At 26.4% G+C, this 25637-nt stretch overlaps 3 protein-coding genes across 3 annotated transcripts in view; 1 reads left to right on the forward strand and 2 right to left on the reverse strand.

Moving 5' to 3' along the window:
* The first annotated feature begins 2831 nt into the window (after positions 1–2831).
* LOC100205244 (uncharacterized) overlaps positions 2832–25637 on the forward strand; it is a 79267-nt gene continuing 56461 nt past the window's right edge. The window contains exons 1-4 of the mRNA XM_065807166.1: positions 2832–3606; positions 14774–14801; positions 21040–21727; positions 23004–23046. Of these exons, the coding sequence (XP_065663238.1) occupies positions 3124–3606; positions 14774–14801; positions 21040–21727; positions 23004–23046 (1242 nt within the window). The 5' untranslated portion in view covers positions 2832–3123. The remainder of the gene's footprint in view (positions 3607–14773; positions 14802–21039; positions 21728–23003; positions 23047–25637) is intronic.
* On the reverse strand, positions 7401–9216 carry LOC136085683 (uncharacterized). The gene is made up of 3 exons (XM_065806989.1): positions 8591–9216; positions 7990–8466; positions 7401–7907 (listed from the first exon to the last, which is right to left on the reverse strand). Exons 1-3 carry the CDS (start codon positions 9128–9130, stop codon positions 7401–7403), a joined length of 1524 nt encoding a protein of 507 aa, XP_065663061.1. The 5' UTR covers positions 9131–9216.
* LOC136085684 (uncharacterized) lies at positions 23917–24917 on the reverse strand. Its single transcript, XM_065806990.1, has 3 exons — positions 24824–24917; positions 24454–24748; positions 23917–24364 (listed from the first exon to the last, which is right to left on the reverse strand). The coding sequence occupies exons 1-3, from the start codon at positions 24903–24905 to the stop codon at positions 23917–23919; spliced, it is 825 nt and encodes a 274-aa protein (XP_065663062.1). The 5' UTR covers positions 24906–24917.

A 25637-nucleotide genomic window follows, 5' to 3' on the forward strand; every position in this document is an offset into this window, starting at 1 on the left:
TGACCCAAAATGTTACAAAATATCTGTTTAATATTTAATGAAATTTATTTACAGAAATATACAGAATACTCTGAGCTTTGAACTAAAAAAACGTCTGAATTTTTCAAAAAGGATATATGATAGAAAATTGTTAAGAACATTCATTAAATAATAGGAACATTTTGTCGATAATAAAAACTGCCTCAGTTGTAAAAATTTATAGTAATTTATTGAGAAATGAAACCATTAAAACTGTGACTATCTTTTAAAATTACTTGCATGATTTTGCAATCATGCAAGTAACTTTAAAAGATTTAATAGATTGCTATTAGAAGATAAAAGTAACTTTAAAAAAGTTTATTTTATGGATTTGTTGATTTACTTTAAACTATAAACGATAAGCGATAAACTGTCCATACTTCCCCCATTTGAGTATACTATGTTCAAAGATGATGTTACAGTCAAACAGGCAAGTATTTTAACAGCAGATTTATATAAAATCTCAAAACTTGCAAATAAAGTGTTGAATCCAGGAAAATTTAAATAAAATGATAAAAACCTAAATTTTAAACAGCCATACTGTGCATTGAAGATAAAAATCTAATACAAATCTGTGTGCTCCTTTGCAGTTGTGAAATAGTACTTCTTATTTAAAGGTCTTTTGAGTTACGATTATAACTGTGTCGATAATATAGGTCAGTATCAATAGATGAGTGGCATTAAATTTTGGTTACTTAAAAGATGTTTTGTTGTGAGTTACCAAATTTTTATTTAAAGAATGACGATTTTAAATAAATTAACAATTTAATATATAAATTCAACAAATTTTTGACTCCAGTTATACTCTTTAAAAATTTACCTATAAGAAGTAGTAGAGAAGTCATCTTCCATTTCACATGTTAAAAGGAAAAAGTTCACAAACGGTTATGTAAATATTTTATGCATAATGTACATATTTTCTGAAAGATTGATAAATTTTTTATCGAATGGTATATTAAAAAAAAATTCACTTTTTTTTTTTTATATTAGTACTTTTTTCTATTTGAGCCACCTTAAGGCTGACTTCCCCATAGGTAAATGTTTTCATACATAATAGAAACAAAAATAAGTTATGTTTTTATACATTTTTATTCTAACAGACTATCCATTTTTTAATTTCAATACAGTGAATAGGCCAATTCAGATTAAAAAACTCTTCATCCAATCCTATTATTGTAGTTTTGTTTACCATGGGAATAAGATTAAATAAGAAAATAATAGAATTATTTCTTCTACATTAATTAAGTAATACATATTTCTACATATTATAAGGAATACAAAAAAAAAAGAAAAAAGAAGTATAAAAAGTAAAAGAAAACAACAACAAAAAACCCATTAAATGCATATTCCATGCCGTATAGGTACACGTTTTTTACATGGCCTTATCTTATTGATAAAACAACCATAACGTTCATTAAAAACATCCATAATGATCAACATCTTTTTATTATATAATATTTATTTTATCAATATTAGTGATCGCGCGTTTAGCTACTTTGGAAAAGGCGTTCTCTTCGTACTCGGAAAGGCCCTGGTACAAATCTCCGTTAGGATAATTTTACTTCTTTTTCTTTAATGTCTCGTTGCTCGTATGTTTGTTATGACACCATTCCCCTATTCTTTTTTTATAGAATACACATCTCTCAACATCAAACCTCTCAGGATGTTTTCTCAGTAGAGACATACGGGGTTTTGCATCCATTTAAAACAAACATGGCATCCATTTAAAATTATAATAAATTAATATAATATTAATAAAAATAAATTAATATAATATTAGATAAACAAATATATAAAGAAAACCTTTTTTTTTCAATATATAGAACGTTGAGATTGCGTATGCGTTAAATGTTTTTGAAAATCACGATTGTTTTAATTTATTGTCACGGTAAGATAGTATGGCTCAAGATGAGGTTTTTTAGCTTTCAAAAAAGCAGACCAGATAATATATTGATATAATGAGAATATAAAAAGGAGAGCTGCTATATCGACTGATTTAGGTAAAATATGCATGGGGATGCATCTACATCAACTGAGGGTTTGGGTTGAGGCAGGTATAAATCAGTAAATTTAGTAGCACTCTTACATATGATAACAGTATGATATATGAAAACAGTATGATATCTGGTCTGCGTTTTTTAAAAACTCAAAACCTCATTTTGAGCCATACTATCTTCTGCTTACCGATTGTCACGATGCTTTAAATGAATGTTAAGGTTGTTTTAAATAAATGTTATGGTTGTTTTAAATGGAACCAAAAACTGGTATCTTTCTACTAAACTTTAATAAAGTATGTTTGTTTTTACATTCAATATTAGTTCTTTAATTATTGTTATTTTAGAATGCATACTCTATATATCTAGCTTCGCCCTTGATAATAACTTTTTATTCAAAATAGCTAATTTAAACCAGCAAATAGTTCGTAGGATCCCAGTCTGATATATTTACTAATCTTTTTAACCATAAAATATATTCGATCCTCATACATTTTATTAGACCTTCCAACGTGCTTTCCAATTATTACGAAAAAGAGTTCTTACGTTACTTCCGTAAATAAGAGAATTTTCAAATTTCTCGGTTTCCGATTTTTGAATACTTTTGTTTAATTCCAAGGCAAAAGAGATTTTATTTTTTAACTTTAGTTTTTTTTTTAATAACTTTTTTTAACTTTGTGATTTAATTTAAATATGTATTTTTGATTTCAACTTATAAAATGCTTATAAAAATTTTAAATTTGATTTTTATAATAATATATATGATTTAGCAAAACCATAAAAATATTCCCTTTTGATTAAAAAACATTAAAAATGTTTAATTATTTATAGTATAAATTATACTATATTATAAAAAAAGAGCAATCTCGAACGGAGATGTAATCAAATTTTAAATTAGAGATTCAAAAAGTAAATCAAATAGTCATAATTGGTTATTTTATTAATTCAATATGCTTGTTTTTAGTTTGATATGTTTGGTTTATTAACATGATAAGTAGTAATTAGTTTTCTTTAGTAAAACAAACTCATTTAATAAGTTTGTAAATAATACATAAACAATACAACAAGACATTTTAAAAGGTTGTTAACATGTAACAGAAAAACTAAAAGAATGTCTCAAGATGAAAGCAAAAATAAGAAAATTCCTCCTCCTGTAGCTACAAAACCATGCATATCTCCAAGTTTTAAAAAAATTTTAAGTAAAAAAGATAAAACTGCAAAAGAAAATGACAATACTAATTGTAGTTTCTTGAAAAATCAATCACTTGATAAAAATGGAGAAATCTTAAATGCTGGAAATAATTTCCTAGATAAAGAAAATATATTATTGGAAATCGAGGGCAAAGCTAAAGATAATATTCAACATCAATATGATCTTTTTCACAAGAAACCTAGAAAAATATGTTTTTCACCAGACAATCCCAAAGAAGAAGTGACGTTTAGTTTAACAGAAGTCAGCAGCATTAGGCAAAATGGTTTAGATGATACATTGGATTTTTCCTCAAGTGAAGATAATATTTTACTCTGTAAAAATGCAGAAAATATAAAGAATGACTTTACAGATTTGCCAATACCACCTCCTTTAATAATTGAGGTAAATTAAAATATTTGTAAAGTTGTTTTATTTTATATTTAAACGCACCTTTAACTTAATTTTTTTTTCAATGAGGTAATAATAAAAAAATCAGTAAAATATAGATGTTTTTTTTTAATTTTTTATAAGCAATTTTATTGTTATAAAGTTCAAATAAAAGACTAAATTCCAAAATCAAAAGACATTTCTTTATACAGATTTAAATAAAAAGCATAGATATGTTTTGAATACAATCTTTTGAGCAAAAAAAGTTTTTTTTTTGTTTATACACTTTTTTTTAAATAAGAAACAGCTTTTTTCACCTTAAGTTTCTTACATTTAGTGCAATTTTAGTCTCAAATATTTCTTTAATATTTTTTAATTAACACATTTTATAGAGGTGTTTAGTCAAGTAAACAGCATAGATGTTAATTAGATAGTTACTGTTATAATTTACAGCTTAAGTTATAATTTAAAATTTAAGTTGCAGTTATAGTGGAATGAGCAAGTTATAATATAATGAGCAAGTAACTTATTTAATATTATTACAACATTACTTTTAGTAATTGTTTTTACTTAAACCACTTTAATTAGCTATAGAAAACTATTTAATACATTTATGCTAATGATAAAACACATGTTATTTTTAAAAAGTATTGTATTGTTATTGTAAAACAGCAATAAAACAATACTGAAAAGTTGTTTTGACAATATTATATTAAAAGAGCTTGTGACACAAAACTTTGTGATACTGTTTCATACACTTTATAGTGTTAACATAAAATTTGTTTATAATAAAACAAAGTAAGTTAATAGAGTTGTTCTAATTAAAATATTAATAAAACTTTAAACTTCATATTTGCGCAAAAATATGCTAAATCTATAGACATAGAGTAAGACATAGAGTAAGATCATGGAGTAAGTTTATTGCTTCTTGATCTGGCGTACTGTTAAATATTTTAAGTGTAAGTAATTTTTTCATTCGAATAGTTTTTAAATTGATGTTTTCATTCAATTTTTTTGTTCAAATTGTTTTGTAATAAGAAGTGAGAGGAAAAAAAATCAGTTTAATAAATTGAATTATATTTAAGTATATGAAATAAACTATTTTTTTAGTTTATTTTTATAAATAATTTACTTTTTTCTTGAATTATTTTTTCGAAAAATTATTTTTTGAACTAAAGTTAAATAATTTATTTTTTTTTAATTTAATTTTTGGTTTAATGTTTGTGATAATCATTGGTTTAATGTTTGTAATAGAAAATTTCTATTTTTAAAACTATTTTTAAGAAACAAAAAATAATTAACTATTCAAAGTGTTTACGATTTAAATATAACTTTGGTGGCCTATAACTCTGAATTTCTAAAGATTTACTATGCCCAAATGCAGTATCAATGGAAATAGAGTCGACAGATTTAATTTCAAAATTAAAAAAAATACAAAAAACTGAAAAAAAAAAAAAAAATTTTTTTTTTTTTTAAGTTTTTTGTATTTTTTTTAATTTTGAAATTAAATGTTTTAAAATTGATGTTTTATTTTTATTACCAGCTTTTATTTATTTTGAAGGTTTTCTTTGAAAATAATTAAAAAACATTATCAGTAATTACATCAGTAATATTTTTATTGCATTCTGATTTATAAAATAAACTTAAATTTTACCGCTAAATCTATAGCGTCAATTTTGAATCGTTAAGAGCAAGCAAAGGTTTTTTCACTTAATTGTTGGAATAATTGATTGATGTCTTATTTTGCAGCCCAGGCATTGTAGAAAAGAGACATATAAAAAAAACACTCAATTTAAATCTGTTAATAACTACAAAACGTGATTTCTTATTTAAGATCCACTCTTCCAGATATGGTCACAATCGGTCAAAAATAAAAAAATACTAAATAAACTTGATAAGTTTAAATGACTAGCATATAAATTTCTTAAAAATGCATATTAAAAAAACTATTAAAAAACAACAACATCAAAGAACTAAAGAGTTTTAGTGGTTTTTAAACAGCTATTTAAATATTATATTTTTAATTAAAAACCTAAAATATACTTTATATTACAAAATATTTTTATATAATTGTGTTTTTAACTAATTTTCTAATATAATACTTAATCAAAGTAAAAATAATAGATACAAAAAATAATAGATAAAAATTAAATAAAAAGATAAAAGATAACACATGATTATTTAAAAGTTAAATTGATCTAAACAAAAGTTTAAAAACTTCACTGAAATATCTCCAAGCGTAAGAGCAAATAATTATAAGAAAAGACTTTTGTAATTGAAATAAGTGAATTCGATACTTGGGTCAAATCATTATATTTCAACCAATTTAAAGAAAACTTTGTGGGACACCATCTCTGATTTTCCTGATTTTTACATATTGTTATGTGCATCATGTAGATGTAGGTTAAATTTGAAATTTCAGACTTCCAAGTACAACGGTTCGGAAATTATAGCCTTACAAACATGACACAGTGGCCCCCCTCGATTTACAAATGGTCAAAACAGACTACTTTAGAGTTGTATAACTTTTTTCTCACTTTCAAAAAGTGTCTCATTTTTTCTAGAACTATTTTCTGGATAGTTCTCTCTGTAAAAAAGTTGTTTTTATTAACTTGTGTTAAATTAGAAAAAAATTATGACCATATCAACTGTGGAAAAAATCATAAAATTCCTAAAATATGCCAAAATGAAACTAACTGTAGCATTATTCTGTTCATCCACAAGTCTTTACAGATAGCTTTTCTGATTAACTACTACTGTCTGCAATAAACGGCGAAATATAGGCAGCTTGTTGCAGTTTAGAACTTAAATATATCTAAAAGCAAAATATCCACTCGCCTAAAAAGTCCAATTTTCAGCCATTTTGAGATGCTTGTAAATTTTTCTAACACTTTGTTTTGATGTAAGATTAACAGCATATAAGACCATTAGATGTAAAAATCAGGAAAATCAGAAATTTTGAGCCAGAGGCAATTGGTTGAAATATAATGATTTGACCCACTTTCTAAATGAAAATAAAAAGAAATACAATACAAAGTAGTATTTATAAAATAATAAATCATTTCAATAAAACATGATCTAAATATATATTAAAATAGAGTTTAAAAAATTTCTTAAATGCTACGTTCTTTAAAAAAATTTTCAAGGAAATTTTACGATGCTTATGGTATTGGCCAATTAATTGGCATTAGCTGATGAATTAGCATTTGGGCATTTCCAAAAAATCACGCACGGAACATTGCATCTGTTGCATTAATTATTTTGAAAATAATGCAATTTGTAATAACCGATTTACTTTTATTTAATTGACATCTATGTATATATTACCTATATAAAGTATGTTAGCTACGGGTTGCTTCATTATAGAACAAATTAATTTTTTAATGGAGTCACGCACGGAACAGAAAAAAGCAAAAAATAAAAAATTAATAAATGAACCCTATTTTCTCTGAAAATGTATTAGTGACGAGCGTTTTGTTTTTTATAGGTAATAATACAAGCATTCTTAAAGATTATTACAAAGTTACAGAATTCAACAATGTATCTTTGCTCCACAGTAGTAGTTTAAACCAAAATCACGCACGGACAAAAAAAAAGTAACGAACGGAACATGCAAACATTAGTCATTTTTGGATTGTATTTTTAAAAATAAATCGATTGCAACTATCATAAATAACATATATATCAATACCAATTAATTAAATACATGTTTGATTAAAAAACAATACTTTAATGTATTATATTAAAGATAAATAATGTATTATATAGTTAATATATTATATTAAAGAAAAGAAAGATGTATCACATTTTTAAAAATAGGTGAAGTTGTAACACTTTGGCTCGATAATAATGTGTCCACGGTTATCAAAGTGTGGTTGCGATACTAACGGTTTTAACTCACACAAGTCATGCCAGGAGAGGTCGTCTATAGATGGGTATATAAAAATGAGTTCGTTTTGTTTTTTTAGAAATTTTATATGTGCCATATTATCTAAAATTTCTAATACTTCGGCAAGGTATGTCTTTGCTCTACCAGCAGAACGCAATTCTACAAAGACAAATATGCCTGGGGATATAGTATTAAATTTGAACATTTCAGATGGAGATGATACCGCGTTTATCAATAATGAAGATGATGAATTTTTAACAATGTTTACCATTTCTGATTGGTTACAAATTGCCATAAAAGCACCACCAATATTAAAAAGAAAAGAGTGGTGCCGACGAATACCCTTGACTTTAAACTTATCTTTGAGAAGCGTCTCATCGATCTCACTTTGGTTTGCAGTAATACACTCATTTGTAATCGAGATGATCTAAAAAAATGAAACTTTAATAATCAAAAAATTCATATCTACAAGCTGCATTTTGAGGTTTTTTCTCTAAATAATGACTTACATTAATTTTGGTATTTTTTTCACTTGCAATGCTCACAAAATCTTCTAAACTGCGACAATATCGTTTTCCAGATTTTACTGTTGTCCAAACCATTCTTTTTATTTCTCCACCTATGCCATCAACTGCCCCCTTTCCGTGTGATGTTGCAAAAAATGACCAACGAATCTCAACAAGATCAGATGATAATTTGTACAAGTTATTCATAGCTGTCATGATATAAGAGTTTTTGAATTGAGATGAAGGACCATCAGTGAAAAAGTGTAATTTACAAATATTATGATAACGACTTAATAATTGTTTAATAATGAACAAGACGGCATATTTATCATGAAGTAAACGATCGGATACAATGGCATAGGAATGTGTATTGTTCTTGCTCCAAACTGCAGCAGTGAATACTGTTAGTTGCTGATGAACCCAGTAAGCAGATTGAATTTCACTTTGCTCCATTATGGTGTAATTTTCACTGAAATCCATCTGATTTTAGAAGAATTAAAGATATAAATAGATGAATAGTTAGTTTATAAATATAAAAAAAAGTTTAATACAAAATTATTAAATTTTTTTATCGTACTACAAATAAAATTACAGTTTTACTTACTTGTATAATCAATTCATTTTCTGATACATTTTGGCGACATAAACGAAAATATGCACTTTGTTGTCGCTTTATATACACATGACGTATATAATCTGGCAATTGATGACGCAGTAATACGCACGCCTCTAACAAAGATGTTAGTGGTTGTTCAATTTTCTGCGCATTTTCTGAGGACCATTGGTCAAAAACAAAGAGCGGTTTGTTTGAATCGTCACCAAATGAGTCTATTACATTAGAAACATATTCATCAAACTTTGGCAACCCACAGTTCGCTTTACATTCCATAAACATGCAAGATTGGTTGTTTTGATTACACACAGTTCTGTCAATTATGTCTGACATAGTATTAAATTTTTTTTGAAGGGCATTTGTTAACAACCTGAAATTTTCATGGTATATGCAAAGACAAATATCGTGGGGAAGATCGTTTACTAGCTTGACATAGAATGGCCGCAGATCGTAAAACTTAGATTTCCCCACTTTTAAATTAATATGCTCACTTTTAAAAAGTGAGTATGCTTCTCCTATGGTCATCAGCATGTGACGAATTTGTTTCTAAAAGAAAACAAAAATTGTTTACAAAAACTGAAAACCTTGTTAAATAAAATGCGATTCCTACATAAAAACGATGTCATACCTTCTCTTTTGTTTTCTTATTAATAGCAACATCTTTGCGTCCTGGAGCCATTCTACTAATATCTTCTCGCAAATAAAAATCAAGAACTTTGCAATTATCATCGCCCAAACCGGCGTAGTCAGGGCCTGATTCTGAAATATCAGAAAGTAGTATGTTTTCACGTTTACAAACTTCTTTTAAAAGGTATTTTCTTTTGTTTGAATCGGCAGGTAATGCTGAATTAATTTTTTTAAGTGCCTTTCCAAAACTCTGCGGAGATAAAAAGGATTGTTCAATATCGGATGTAGATTGGTTCACCTCTCGCTTTCGCTTCTTTCTTTCACAATCTTTTCGACATACTTCATCCTTTTCCTTTTCGCTCATGTTAGCTCTTTTATTTTTCATTCGATTAGTTTCAGCAATCCGATATTCTGGATGTTTCTTTCTAAATTTTTTCTGAACTATTGAATGCTTAACTTTGGTCATTTTAATTCTAAATTCTTTTAAGCAACTGTTATCAATCTAACTAATTTATACTCAAACTAATTAATTAGCAAATATGCAATTCAAACGTTATAAAGCCAAAGGAAAATAATTATCACGCACGGATGAATATTTGTCCGTGCGTGATATGTCTGTGCGTGATGCAAAAAAACAATGCCAAAATGTCGTAGAAGAAAAAAAATACTTTTGCCATTCTATTCAGTAGCCTAAAAATACACAAAGTAAAAAAAACTGTTCACTTTGGCATAAAATTTTAGATACCTCAAAGATACCTAGTTGCAATTTATGATAATGAAATGTTAAAAGACATCATTATCTTTAAGAATCAAAAAAATCTGAGCCATGAAATCAATTTTAAATATTATAACCACATGTAATAAGAATTTTTATTTTTTATCTCAAAAAATTTTTTTATTTATTGCGAAGTTTGAATAATTAAAACATGAGGAAAAACTTGTCTCCTATAATTTTTTTTTTTGGATAATCAAAATATCACCTATCTTCTTTTGAATTTCATCTTCCGAATTAAAAAAATATTCTTTTTAAAATTTCATTTTTTTTGACTCACTGGAATGGAAATGCCCATTTGTTAATAGGCCAAACCACTACTGGTGCATAGGTCCATCTTATTTACGTAAGTTGCATACATAATATTGATACATTACACACACACACACACACACACACACACACACACACACACACACACACACACACACACACACACACACACACACACACACACACACACACACACACACACACACACACACACACACACACACACACACACACACATATATATATATATATATATATATATATATATATATATATCAGGCCTTGTTACGAGATTTCGCTGCGTAGCGAAAACGCGTAACGCATTTCTAAGTTACTCAACTCATCAAATATATTTTGCATCATTAGAAGTTACATTGCGTCACTTGCGTCTTTTCAGGTACTGCGTTGTAATTTAAAGTTATTTTGTTAACGCGTTAAAAATCATACAAACAGTTTGTTTTTTTCTCACTATAACAAAAGTTACAAATAAAATCTAAGTTCTTATTTAAAAAATCATTTTTATTATTTTTTTCAAATATGAACTAAATTTTATTTTGAAAAAAATATTTTTTTCATGAAACGTAAAATAATGTTTGTTTATTTTCTTATGATTTTTATGTTTATTTTCTCATGATTTTGGTTTTTGGTTATTTTATTAACTGTTAATAAATTTTTTCTTATTTAATATGTGAACTCATTTTAATGTTTTTAAACAAGAGTTTTTTTTTGTTGTTTATCAGTTACCGATAACATATTTGTGATCATAATTTATTTTCATAAACTTACTTATATTTTTAGAGCTCCTGGATACCAAAAACTAGGATAAAGTTATCGTTTTGCGACTTTCAAATTCAGAATCCTTTTTGGGACTCCACATCCCTGATATATATATATATATATATATATATATATATATATATATATATATATATATATATATATATATATATATATATATATATATATACATTAAATCCTATTATTAGCCACAATCATACTTTAGCATCAGTACATCACTAGAACCTGAATTTTTATAATTATATTTTTTTAAATAAATACCCTAGCCATTTATTCAGTATAATATCACGTTGCTTCAATTTTTATAAAGTAATTCAACTTAAACAGAAAAAAACTCACAGAAAATACATACATTTACATTGTGTTTTGTTTTAAGAAAATATTTTTGCTTTTCAATGTTATTGTGTTAAAAAAAAAAAAATTAATTATGCAACCTATTTTAGTTATGCAACTAGTTTGTATTCGTGTAGATTTGCGCTTGTAAATTTCAGATTTTTCAGAGTGTTTTTAGTTAGCATTGCTATGCTGGTTTTTCATTATGCAGATTTATACTTTAAGTAACTGATTTTACTTGTGCAGGCTTAAGCTTGTCTAAGTGTAATGTTTTGTACTCTTGTTTAAAGGAAAGAGAATTGCTTTTATATTTGTCTGACATTTATTTCTATATCTATATATTAAATTGTTACAACTAATTATAACATTAGTTGTGTATAGTCTTCTCAGGTCATTATTTCAACCTCTATTGAGTTTAGCGCTACAACTTTTAAGTGAGAATTCTTTGTGCAAAATTAGTCTCTTAAGGAATACTTTAGCAATCATTTTCTGCGTAATTCTCCAAAGGGAATTACTTATTTCAATCGCTAATTGTTATTCTGAACGATTGTTAGAATTTACTGTCCAGAAGTAATTGTTTCCATAACAATCAGTACATAAGGAATATTCTAATTTCAAGCAGACTTACTTAGTTTCTGTGTCTATTTGGAGCTTACAATAGGCGCTTGCATAGTTGATAGACTTGCATAGGTGATAAGCTTGCAAAGATGATTTGCGTAGTATGTAAATGAAAGGTAAATGAAAGCCAGAAAGCGTACTTACATAGGCTTTCATTTATAAAGAAAAGAGTTAAAATTTTAAAAAGTTGTAAACTTGGATTCAGGAAAATATGAATGAAAAAAAATTTCAAAGCATTGATTTTTCGAAGAATAAAAATAGATAAATAAAAAAATATGGAACATTATATGCCTAAAGGAACAACTTCAATAATTGGATGTAACTTTGCTGAATTATGAGCCACAAAAATTTTATTTTAGTAAAAGGAAGAAAAAAAGATAGCTCACTTGACAACAACCATGGAAGTGTTTGTAGAAAAGATATAGAGGTGCAACCTTATGACAATATTAGAGTTTTAAGCCTGGCTGTTAAACCAGACCCAACAACATTTAAAATGCATTTTTAGACCAGGTTTAAATAGGAATAATAATAAGATGCCATACCCAGCCAAATATATTAATAGTACTCCATGCAAGATCAGGTGAGACCTTTATATGGTAAAGAATCAGAAGTTAGGAAATAAGAAGCAAAAATCTTCCATTTGACAAATGGATAATTAGTAATTAGCCATGTCGTTAACTTTTTAAAAAATAAGTTTAATATATGTTTTTTCTCTTGAAGTTTTGGAGGAACAACAGACAGTTTGAAAAGAAACTTTTATTAACTTTTGAAGGAGTTGCAATGATCAATGATGACTTATTATGCATGATGACAACTAATGATACTTGGTAATGACTAATGGCGTTTAATGATGCTTTGATTTTTTTATTTTTTTTTTCATTGAAAAAATCTTTTATTTTTTTGTCCAGTTGTAATTTGTTATATATATATATATATATATATATATATATATATATATATATATATATATATATATATATATATATATATATATATATATATATATATATATATATGTATATATATATATATATATATATATACATTTACATATATTCATATATATATACATATGTATATATACATGCATATTTATATATAAGTATTTATATATATATTTATATATATATGTATGTATGTGTATATATATATATATATATATATATATATATATATATATGTATATATATATATATATATATATATATATATATATATATATATATATGTATATGTCTTTGGGAAGAGCGGAAGGAAAAAAGCGATTCTTACGCCAACACATACGTCACTTTTAATTACTTTTGACTTTCGTCCAACATTTTCGTGTTGGACGAAAGTCAAAACCATTAATTTAATTACAAATTAATTGTTATATAAAAAAACCACAAAAACACAAATTTAATTGACCAGAATGTTTTTAAAAACATTCTGAATGTTTTTAAAACAATTTTTTTTAATAAAATGTTTTTATTTTTATTTTTTTTACTGTAAATCGTGCGCGGAGTGTTGCTACATCGACTATCTTATAGCCTGACTCGCAAGAGAGTGCTGCTACATCGACTGACAAATAGCCTGACTCGCAAGGGAGTGCTGCTACATCGACTGACAAATAGCCTGACTCGCAGTGGAGTGCTGCTACATCGACTGACAAATAGCCTGACCGCAAGGGAGTGCTGCTACATCGACTAAGGATTTGGTTGGGGCAGGCAGTCTATCATTAAAAAAAAAAAAAATTCCGGTCTTGCATTTTAATTTTTACTTTTTGTCAACAAAATATGGAAAAAACTTTCGGACAACATCTAAGGGTTTTATATATATATATATATATATATATATATATATATATATATATATATGTATTATGTATATAGATATATATATAGCTTGTCTTGTTACTAAAGTTATTGATTACAATAACTATATTATTAAAGCAATGTGTAGTAATTGTTGCTTTTATATATATTTATTGCATTAATTTATTTTTTGAACATTTAGCTTCTTTTTCAACACAAACTATTTTTAATAAAAATTTTAATGTACTATAAGAGAACTAAATATTTTTTGTGACTTTCTTTTTTTTATTTTGTATAAAATAATTTTTTGAAAAAGCTTTATAAAGTATTTTTTTCTTAAGAGTTTTTATAAAATATAAGAAAATTTTTAAACCTTGGTGTTATTATATATAGCACATTTAGGAAGTGGGAATAGAAATTTGAAAAAACAAAAATTTATCTTTTTAAATCTATTTGAAAAAATTTCTATATTATTTGATTTTGAAACACTTTTTCAGAAACAGACCTCTTTGTCTGTTTTTGAAAAATGTTTCAAAAAACAAATGGCTTTGTTTTACGTTTCCACTTAAAAAAAAGTTTGCATTTTTCTTGTTAAAAAACTTATTAAAATTTATTCTTAGCTTTCACCTTTTTTATTGATTGTGTATTAAATAGGATATAGGAGTATTTTTATACCTCCATTAAGTTTTTTTATACTCTTTCCATTATTATATTGTAACAATGATTATTTTATCAGACTAATTTTATTATATTGCCTTTAAGTTAGTTTCTATAGATTTTTCAAAAAAGTCAGCTTAGCATTTTAAAAACAATTATGCCACTAAGCTATTTTTTTTTAGATATTTGAATATTGTGTTACCACTAAGCTGATTATTTTAAACTTTCCATTTTTCTTGTCATCACTTTTACTGATTAGCTGAATTTGTTAAAGACATACTAATGTAATATTTTATTTTTTAGAGTGATGAAGAAAGTGAACTGAATTGTGGTTAGTACTTTATTCTTTCTAATTGTTATTGAAAATTTTTATAGTTTTTTAAATATCAAACATCAATGTCATGTTATAAAAAAGAATTTACCATTAAGTAAAAACTTTGAAACTTCCTTACCATCGGTTAATTTTTCCAAGTTTTTTTTTATACAGCCTTTTGGGATAATATATAAAGTAGGTTGCATAGAAATTTTTTTTGCTTTATGTAATCTGGCTATTACTCCACTCATACACACACACAGATATATATATATATATATATATATATATATATATATATATATATATATATATATATATATATATATATATATATATATATATATATATATATATATATATATATATATATATATATATATATATATATATATATATATATATATATATATATATATATATATATATATATATATATATATATATATATATATTAGAGGTGTGCAAAACTTAAAGTTTCGAGTTTGAGTTTATTCATTAATCGAACTCGAATCAAATGTGTTTAGTTAATCGAATATAATTTGAATTTCAAACCTAAAGTTCGATATTTAAAAAGTTGCTGTAAAATCGTATTAAAATGTTTCAAAAAGTCACTGTAAAATTATCTTAAAAGAGTTCTAAATGGAGGACGAGTAAGGAGCGTTATTTGGAATTATTTTGATAGGCGTAAAATTAACGATACTATTTTTGGTTTTTGTAAAATTTAAAAATGCAGTCAAAAAATATCTTGTCCTACTTCATCTAAAACTGGCTTATTTACTCACATGAGGAGTTATCATAAGAAGGAATCAGCAGAGTGTGATAAAAAGGCACAAGAAGCAAAAAGGATGAAAAAGGAAGAAAATAAAGCTGGAAAACAACTGTCAGTTAGTGTTACAGATCTGTGGGCTAAGAAAACAGCATGGAGTTCTGATCACAAAAAAGCTAAAGAAATAACACAAGCTATTGGATGCATGTTGGCTTCCGATTACCTGCTGTACGATGTCGTAGAAGGACAAGGTTTTCAGGCACTTATAAAATTGGTTGTTCTTCAGTATCATATTCCGAGCAGGACCACTTTTTCTCGCAGTATTGTGCCAACTATGTATAAAAATTTGAAACAAGAAATGATTGAGCGCATTACTACTGAGTTTGTTGGCATGCTATCTTATTGCTTTTCCACAGACATATGGTCTTCTTGCGCACTGGATTCCTATATATTATTTTGTTTGATGTATTTAACTGCTAATTTTCAAATGCGATCATATACACTGGAGAATAAACCGTTTGTGGCAGTGTCACATACGGGCGAAGCAATATTAGAATCTCTTGAGAAGTCAATTGAAGATTGATCGCTACCAAGAGCAGTACCAATATTCGTTCTTTGAGACAATGGTAGTAATATGAGAGCAGCCATAAACATGTGCTAAAACTTTATGGACTTACCTTGCTTTGCTCATACGCTTCAATTATCAATTAATGATGCAGTATCCAAAATTGAAGGCATGCTTAGTATGATAGCAAAATGTAAAAAAATTGTCTTGCACTACCATCACAGTATTCAATCATCTCAATTGCTGTATGCACAACAAAGGCAATTAAAAAGAGATGAATGTGGGCTCATAATGAGTGTATCAACACATTAGAATTCTGACTGTTACATGATTCAACGCCTTATGGAAGAGAAAGCGTCCTTATCAGCTAAAATCGCATTAACTGGTAAGGAGGAGAGTCTCACTATGAATGAATGGAAACTCGCCGAGGGTTATGTAAAGATTTTAACTCCTAGCAGATACTAAGATTTGAACAGGCTAGCAGAGAGTTGTGTGGTGAAAGTTACCCAACGATTTTAATGAAAATACCAGCTCTGCATGGATTACACCAGAAATTGCAAGGTTTCATCAGTGGCATTGCAAATAGAGGCTCTGGAATTTCAATAGCGCAGAAACTTGTGGCATCTTTAGAAAGAAGGTTTCCTTCTTTTGACGAGGTAACATAAATAATTATTTACATACTGAGACTCAGTATATAAGTGTTTATTTCAGTGTTTTATCAATCTTTTTTCGACATTCACTGTTATTATCAATCACGCACTAATTTTTAATTACCTATTTCCACATAAAGCATTCTTTAACTTCAATTGCATTACGAACCATGGTCATACTTATCTAAGATATTAATATCTAATTATCTATATTCCTTGAACTATTTGGCAGTTTCTGTAATATTTTATTAGGTTCAACCAGATGCAGTTTGCACACTGGTAGATCCCAGGTACAAGTCACTTTACTGCAAGCAACCTGAGAAGCTGGCAGCCAACTTATCAAAGCTTCATGAATTACTCAATGAACTTCCAACAGTACTAGGTTCAGGACCAAAATCAGTCCAGTCTCAGCACTCAGTGACAGTGAAACACAATCAACAGGCTTGTGGGAATCCCTCGATAACATGATGACAGCAACTGCAACCAACGACAATGTTACTGATGCTGATGTGTCAAGTACAAGTGCGCTTGATGATGATGTGAAGACATAACGGGTGATGCGGAAGTTATCGGACAAATCCTAATTTCATTATTTGAGCATAATAATTAGTTTTTGTGGTTTTATGCGTAGGCATAAATGTTCTATAAAATATAAACTTTATTATTTGAAACACAATTATTTAAAATGAGGTTAAATGCAGCTGAACGAGAATCTTTTCGAAAGCGACTAAAAATGTTTTTTGTAAATAAACCTAATATAAAAAAAAAAAAAATCATAAATCATTTTGAAAAGGAAGGGTTTGCTCGAAGTACAATATATGATAACCTAAAAAGACTTGAAACTGTTCAATCGTTTTCTGATAGAAAGCACCCTGGTCATCCGACATCCTGGACTAGAGAAAAAAAAGTCGAATTAACGAGGCTTGTCAACAATCGAAAAGGGGTCAGTCAGAGAAAAATAGGTATTAAATTCGGTGCAAATCAATCGACAACTGGTCGTCAGTTAAAAAAAATGAATATTAAATATAGAATACGTGAAAAGACTCCAAAATACACTATAGAACAACAAATAAAGGCAAAGAAAAATCATCGCTTCTAGTCATCAATGATGAAAAATACTTTTGTTTTGCAGGGGACAACATGCCTGGAAATTCTGGATACTACAGAAACAACAAAAAGATATGCCCATAAAGTGTTCGTTTTATAGGAAAAGAGAAATTTCCAAAAAAACTATTAATGTGGATAGCCATATCTGAATGTGGTATGTCCGAGCCATTGTTTCGCACTTCCAAGGCTGTAGCGATCAATTCATCAATCTATGTTAATGAATGTTTAGAAAAACGACTTCTTCCATTTATTCACAAGTATCATGGAGACTTTAACTATTTATTTTGGCCAGATTTAGCAAGTTCTTATTATTCTAAAGATTCTCTAAATTGGATGGACCAATATGTCTATTACGTTGATAAAGAATCCAATCCCCCAAATGTGGCTCAAGGACGACCAATTAAAAATTTTTGGGGACATTTGGCACAGAAGGTTTACAAGGGAGATTGGCAAGCTTCAACAGAGCAAGTTTAGATTGATCGCATTAAACTAAAACCACAAGAAATTGATTTAAACTTTTTACAGTCGCATATGAAAGGCGTCATAGCAAAATTGAGATCAATTGCAGATGGTGGTGTAGTTTCATATAAAAAATAATATATTTTTATTAAAAGATAAATGCTATATTTAAAAAAAATATAATAGTAGTTTGTTTTTTTATTTATAAATAAGTTATTGACGTTTTTATTTTGTCCGATAACTTCCACATCACCCGTTAATTGTAAGATATGGCAATTGGGCGCAATGGTTGTCCACTGACATAGTGGAGGCAAAATAAAAGTCGATTTTCTTGTCTTGCTAAACTTACTCATTCACTTCTGGCAATCCCAACAACCAGTGTCAATTCAGAGCGTCTGAACTCAACATCTGGGAACATCGTTTCCATTAAACGCTGCAGTTTTTTATCAGAGCATGTAGAAGAACTTACCTTTCTTCATAAAAATTTGTAGACTTTTAGCATTAGGATGAGTATGGTTTGTTGATGATGACATTTTTAAATAAATTGAATTTACACTTTCACTAGTTTGTTTAATAATCTTGAACTCAAACTCGATTGAATTTTTTGTAATCTTGATCAAACTCGATCGAAGATAAAAAATCTAATCTCGCACAGCTCTAATATATATATATATATATATATATATATATATATATATATATATATATATATATATATATATATATATATATATATATATATATATATATATATATATATATATATATATATATTTATATATATGTACTTTCCATTGTCATATGATAAAAAATGCATTCAAAAATAAAATTTTCATCGTGAATTTAATTGTATAATCTGATTTATTTTATCTGGAAATGGAGCTGACATCTTGAATTTATTGCTGGTCAAATATTTCACATAATTTTTATAAGCAAAAAAGTTAACAATAAAGTTAAGAAAATTTCAAGAAAATAATGAAAGAATCTTTCCAATTTTCATGTAACATAAGTTAAAAAATGCACAATAAAATTATTTTTTTCCAAAAGTTTTGTCAGAAAACTGAAATTTTTTGTTAATTTATTCGTGTTAACATTAAATCTGATGTTTTTACATTTAAAATTTTGAATAAAGGTGCTGAGTTAAAGCACATTTTAATTTTGAATTTGTGTAACATATGTTATAACTTAGTGAATTAACCTAAAAGTTTTGGCGCTTTTTGAAGAATTGATATTTCAAATTTGTTCTTACTCTTCAAAAAAAACTGTTTTCAATTCCATTTCTTAAATGCTGATGAAAAATCTCTTAAAGAGTGTTAAAGAATGCCTAATTATTTGTATAAAATTTGAATGAATGGATTGTTAATTGCAATTCTTTTGCTTTGTAATTTAATAAGAAACTCCACTACCAAAATGTACCAATACTATTGATATTTTAAACAATAAATCACTCTAACAAATGTGAACAATTTCCCACCTCTTCCACTGATTAATAATGCCTGATAGCCACACATGGTTTTACTGAACTTACTAATGACCTAATATGGATTTGGCTGTTTTTATCTGCCACAATCATTAAACTGATTTTCTGTAAATTATTAGCTCAATTGCCAAAATATGCCATTTTACTTACATTATGCAGAAAAATCAAGTAAAAAATGTTTTAACTTTCTATATAGCTGTCAGAATCAAAAAATTTACTTTTTTATACTCCGGACCAACTGCTTTCGAATAAAATTGCTAAATATTTAATAAAGGATTTCAATTAGATCAATTTTGATCAAGTGTAAATTTTCAAGTTGCAAGTGTAATGTAATATATATATATATATATATATATATATATATATATATATATATATATATATATATATATATATATATATATATATATATATATATATATATATATATATATATATGCATATTATATATATATATATGTTTATACATATATATATTTATATATATATGTACATATTTATATATATATATATGTTTATATATATGTATATTTATATATATACATATTTATATATATATATATATATATATATATATATATATATATATATATATATATGTTTACATATATATATTTATATATATACACACACATATATATATATATATATATATATATATATATATATATATATATATATATATATATATATATTTATGTATTGTTGTTTTGATTATGTGATAATAATTAACTCTTTTTCGATTTGAGAGTTATCAGTATAAAGTAAAATAATCACAAAATAGATCAATAAATAAATAACTAAAAGGTTAGATGAAAAAAAGCAACTTTTTGATGATACCTAAAGTTTCATATAATTTTTGGCACTCATCATCCATATATTTATATTAAGAAAAAACCGTTTTTCTTGATTTAGATATATGGCTGATGAATGCTGAAAATGGCATGAAACTTCAAATACCATCAAAAGTTTTTTTTTTTCGTCTAATCGTTTATATATGCATATGTATATATATATATATATATATATATATATATATATATATATATATATATATATATATATATATATATATATATATATATATATATATATACATATGTATATATATATATACATGTATGTATATATATATATATATATATATATATATATATATATATATATATATATATATATATATATATTTATATATAGTATACTAAATATATATATTCTTATTATAGTCAACTCAGCTCCTACAGCAGGTCCTACAGAAGATTTAGCTTCACAGTTTGATTTCTTAATAAAACCTCCACCTCCTCCTGATATTGATACAAGCGAAAGTGAAGAATCTTTTTCAGATGATTTACCATTAGATGTATTGAACAGAAATGACAATGAAGATGAAGATTCTTTCAATTTTAAATCCAATGATAGTTATCCGAAGAAGACAAATTTTTCAGAGAATTTTAATTTGCATAATATTTTAGAGCATTGTGAACAAAATAAAATGGATGAAAGAATGAAAAAAGAGTTAAGTGAAAAGACAATATCCAATGCACAGTATGACAGCAAAAAGGTTAATCTTTTGCATAATAATTTATCTAAATGTGAAAAACTTGAAGAATTGTTTCCAGTTATAGAAGTAGATTCTGGGCGTGGTTTATCTCCTGAATATCTGAATGCAGATTCAAAAATTGTAAACAGCAATGTAAAGAATAAACTATCAGACAATCGTTTTAGTTCCATATTTGAACCGATTTCTTCACAACCATCCAATGAATCTTGGTCTTCAAGTAGTTTGAGTAGTGATAGCGATAATGAACTAGAATTAATTTCCAAACCAAAGGTTAATATTCGTGAAAAATTATTAAAACATATGAAAAATATGGAATCTGTCAGTGATGCAGAAAGTTTTTTTAGCTCAAAACGGTTTGTATTTTATGTTTTGCTTGTATTTTTCTATTCTATTAGTGACTAAAAAGCAAAATTCACGTTTTCAATTATATTTACCATTACCTGTTTTTAATGATATTTCAATATATTTACAATTTGTTATAATAATATTTTAATTTAGTATATTTAACTAATAACAGCTTTTTTTGCATTTATATTAATTATTTTAATTGATTTAAATTTACTTGTTGACTGCTTAAAGACTTCAGCAGTAAAACTTTAGTGCTTAATTCATTTATATAAAATTGTTAAATCAATAATTTCACAGTTTAAAACATTTAAAAAATGATTTTAAATTTATTTTAAAATACATTTTAAATATATTTTTAAAAAATATTTGCAGTCTAATAAAAGTTATCATCACAAAAATTTGGTTAAAACATGATGTATCAATTTATCAACGATCTAATGAACTTATGTCTGTAATAATGACATTATGTTTAAGATTACTTTCCAAACTTATCCTTTCTATTCTAATTGAAGAATATTTTTGAGTTATGGCTAATTAATAATTTTGCACTAATTTTATTTTGTTAATATAAAACCTAAAATTGAAAAAAAAAAATTATTGTTTTTTCACAAAAAGGTGCATCATTTTAAAAAAATACACTGATTTATATAGAAATGTTTTAGTTTGAACATTGAGTGTTTGTTTTATCTCCTTTGACCCTGTTAATTTCAGACAGAATATCCATCATTTTTAAACAGCATATAATGCTCATTTATAAATTTTAATATTTTTTATGTTTATTTTTAACCTGCATACCTATGCTTACCCAATCTTTACCAACTATCTAATCCAAAAAATAAAGAATTTCTAAAAGAAAAACCTTCCCAAGAACTTTTAATGCTCTTTGAAATTTTGAAATAAAGGGTAAAAAAAGGTTTAAGATTTCTATCTAGATACAAGGGTTAGAAGATTTCTAAATGGATAAAACAAATTTGGTTAAAAAGGTAAATAGAAAAGTATGGGTTAAGCTGTAATAAGCATTATTACTTCTTGCAATTAATTTTTGAAGATTTTATTATTTTTAAATTAATTTTTTTTTAATTCTGATTTTCTTTTTAGTTTTTTTAAGAGTTGAATAAGAAGAGTCAAAGTTGTTTTTGTGTTTTCAAGTTGTTTTTGTGTTTTTAAGTTGTTTTTGTGTTTTTAAGTTGTTTTTGTGTTTTTAAGTTGTTTTTGTGTTTTTAAGTTGTTTTTGTGTTTTTAAGTTGCTTTGTGTTTTTAAGTTTTTTTTTTTTTTTCAAGAGTTGAATTAGAAGAAGACTGTAGCATATTATCAGATGATGAGGTATTGTTATAGTTACAAACTTTTTTTAAAAATACTTTTTAATAGACCATAAAATGATTTAAAAATTTATATATATTTTTTCATTTGAAAGAGTTAAAAGTTAAAAGTTTCATTTGAAAGTGTTAAATAAAACACATGTTGTTAGTGTCAAACTGTAATCAAAATTTTTTCAATAAAATGGTTAATTGATGTTATTATTAAAATGGTTGATTTAGTTGGTTGTATGATTTTTTTAAAGTAAGTTCAAATACTATTTAATATCCAATCAATCAAAGGTTAAAATACAAAAGTAGATGCAATTTAATACTTTAAGGAAATCACAGCTTTCTTTAAAGTATTAAATTGCAACCTAATATTATATCCTGGATATACCTACTAAACTAGTATTAGGGGTGTAGTGACTCTAAAAGGCCTATGCGGGATTTTATTAAAAAAGCCTATATATGCAGGATTTTATTTACAGGATGATATATGTAAAAGCCCATATATATATATATATATATATATATATATATATATATATATATATATATATATATATATATATATATATATGTATATATATATATATATATATATATATATATATATATATATATATATTATATATATATATATATATATATATATATATATATATATTAGTGTGATTCTATTTTTTAGTTTGTCATGCAAACCTTTTCTAAAACATGAATAGTTGTATTCTAAGAGCAACTAAATAAAAAATAATTAAAAATTTGAAAATTTTACTAGGTCAAAAAAAAAAGTTACTTTATGGAAATAAGACAAAATTATTTCTTTTTTTTAGTCTTTTTTTATTTTATACATAAGCAAAAGAAATACGACAAAGTTTATAAAGTGAAGTTATTTTTAATTCAACATTTGCATAAACGTTTCTGTTAAAAAATGTCTCTCAAGAGCATCATCAGACTTAGCCCGGGAACATCGGATGTCCATAGCTCGGAGTCCTCTCTCAGCTACCTCATTTGTTCGATGCACATTCTTGAATGAGATTTTAACACCAAGAATATGACTTGTCAGAGCTTCTTGGGCTTTAATGCAACTTGATGTAGTTTCTTTTAAGTTTTCCCAGTTGGGTTCCTCTCTCATTTTAAACCATGCAAGTGACCAAGAACAGCTAATAAACTTAGCTATTTCTTTCAATAATGGTCGTTCTTCAGGAAGTAGAAAGTAGCCTAACAAGACATATATTGCTCTGCTGTTCCACCTTGCTGAGTGAGAACTTGGTAATTTCGTTGGTAGCTGCAGTTTGGGTAAAATATTGGTGTCCAAATAGTGCCTAAATGCAATACATAACCTGGAAAAATAAACAATAAAATGGATCAGCGCATTCATCACATATACAAATCATTGATATTGAAAATAATGATTTTTAATAAAACAAACCTAGCCAATAGCTTATAATCATCTCTCCAGGTTTTTACAGTAGGAGGAGGATGAGGTGTTTTATGCAGGATATTGTATGATTCTTTCAATTGTGGATACTTATTTTTTAGTTTTTGAATGAACTTAAAATCAGTTAGAGTAGGCGATTTTGATGGTGTTGGCAAGTGGAAAATTACCATTTTTTTCAAAACAAGGTCCAAAATGTGAGCATTGCATCCATAATAAGGAACAGGCCTGTTAAATAGCTTAGATCTTAAAATCCCTACTACTCCACCAGAACCATCATAAGATCCACCTGAAGTAAAATGGAATAACTTATTTAATTGTATTATTTTATTATTTAAAAATAAATAATTTTAATTTTACTAACCTGTATTGACAGAGCAGGTGTCACAAATTATAAGGGATATTTTATGCACAACATTATACTCTAACAATGTTTCCGTTATCATAGCAGCTAGATTTTTAGAAGTTCCGCTAGTATGTCATGTTTTGAGGCCAATGTACCAAAATTTTGGTCCATCAGACTGAAGGGTGATGACCATGCGTTCCACTTTTTTAATCCCATAATCATATGGTGCCACACCTTTTCCATCAAAGTGTAATATAAAGGATAATTGAACAGACAAAGCTTCTTTAAGTTTAAGTAGAGTTGTGACTTGCAACCTTTTACCAGCTTTAAAAATAGCCGATTGATTTGGAGTTGGAATGTCACTATGGAAATAACTTAATGAGCGAGTTACACTAACTCCTTTGTATGTTGAGATACCAGCTTCTGCGCACATAATGGCAATTGGCATCGCCTTAAACCAAAAGTAAAATTAATATAAATTTAATAAAAAAACTTTTTTTATTTCCAAAAATTGTTATTACTCACCTTTGATTTAAACTTCCGTTTGGGTCGTTCAAACAAAGGCTGAAAATCATCAACGTTATCATCATTTTCAGAGCTTGACTCTGTGTACAGTTGCTCTACATAATCAAGATCCATATTTTTTGGTATCAACTGCCTGTTAGCAGGATGCTCAACAACTGTTTGGCTGGTTAATACACAGCTCTTTCTATCATCCATTTGATGATTGTAGAAGATCTGCTCTTCCCTCTTCAGCTTTATATTTTTATTAAGGATATCAAATGGCATAAAAAAATCCATATTCGATTTTCTCTTCAAACTTAATTTATAA

Source organism: Hydra vulgaris, chromosome 10, assembly GCF_038396675.1.
Source record: "Hydra vulgaris chromosome 10, alternate assembly HydraT2T_AEP".
In the NCBI taxonomy this organism is placed as follows: domain Eukaryota; kingdom Metazoa; phylum Cnidaria; class Hydrozoa; order Anthoathecata; family Hydridae; genus Hydra; species Hydra vulgaris.

Bases quoted from the DNA above. Each gene is read 5' to 3' on its own strand.
- LOC136085683 (XM_065806989.1), bottom strand. From the start codon at position 9,130: ATGCTGATGACCATAGGAGAAGCATACTCACTTTTTAAAAGTGAGCAT. The intron at 8,467-8,590 runs GTAAGTAAAACT...TTCTAAAATCAG, and splicing joins AAAATGAATTGATTATACAA to ATGGATTTCAGTGAAAATTA. The intron at 7,908-7,989 runs GTAAGTCATTAT...TCATTTTTTTAG, and splicing joins AAAAAAATACCAAAATTAAT to ATCATCTCGATTACAAATGA.
- LOC136085684 (XM_065806990.1), bottom strand. From the start codon at position 24,905: ATGATAACGGAAACATTGTTAGAGTATAATGTTGTGCATAAAATATCC. The intron at 24,749-24,823 runs GTTAGTAAAATT...ATTTTACTTCAG, and splicing joins CACCTGCTCTGTCAATACAG to GTGGATCTTATGATGGTTCT. The intron at 24,365-24,453 runs GTTTGTTTTATT...TTATTTTTCCAG, and splicing joins GATTATAAGCTATTGGCTAG to GTTATGTATTGCATTTAGGC.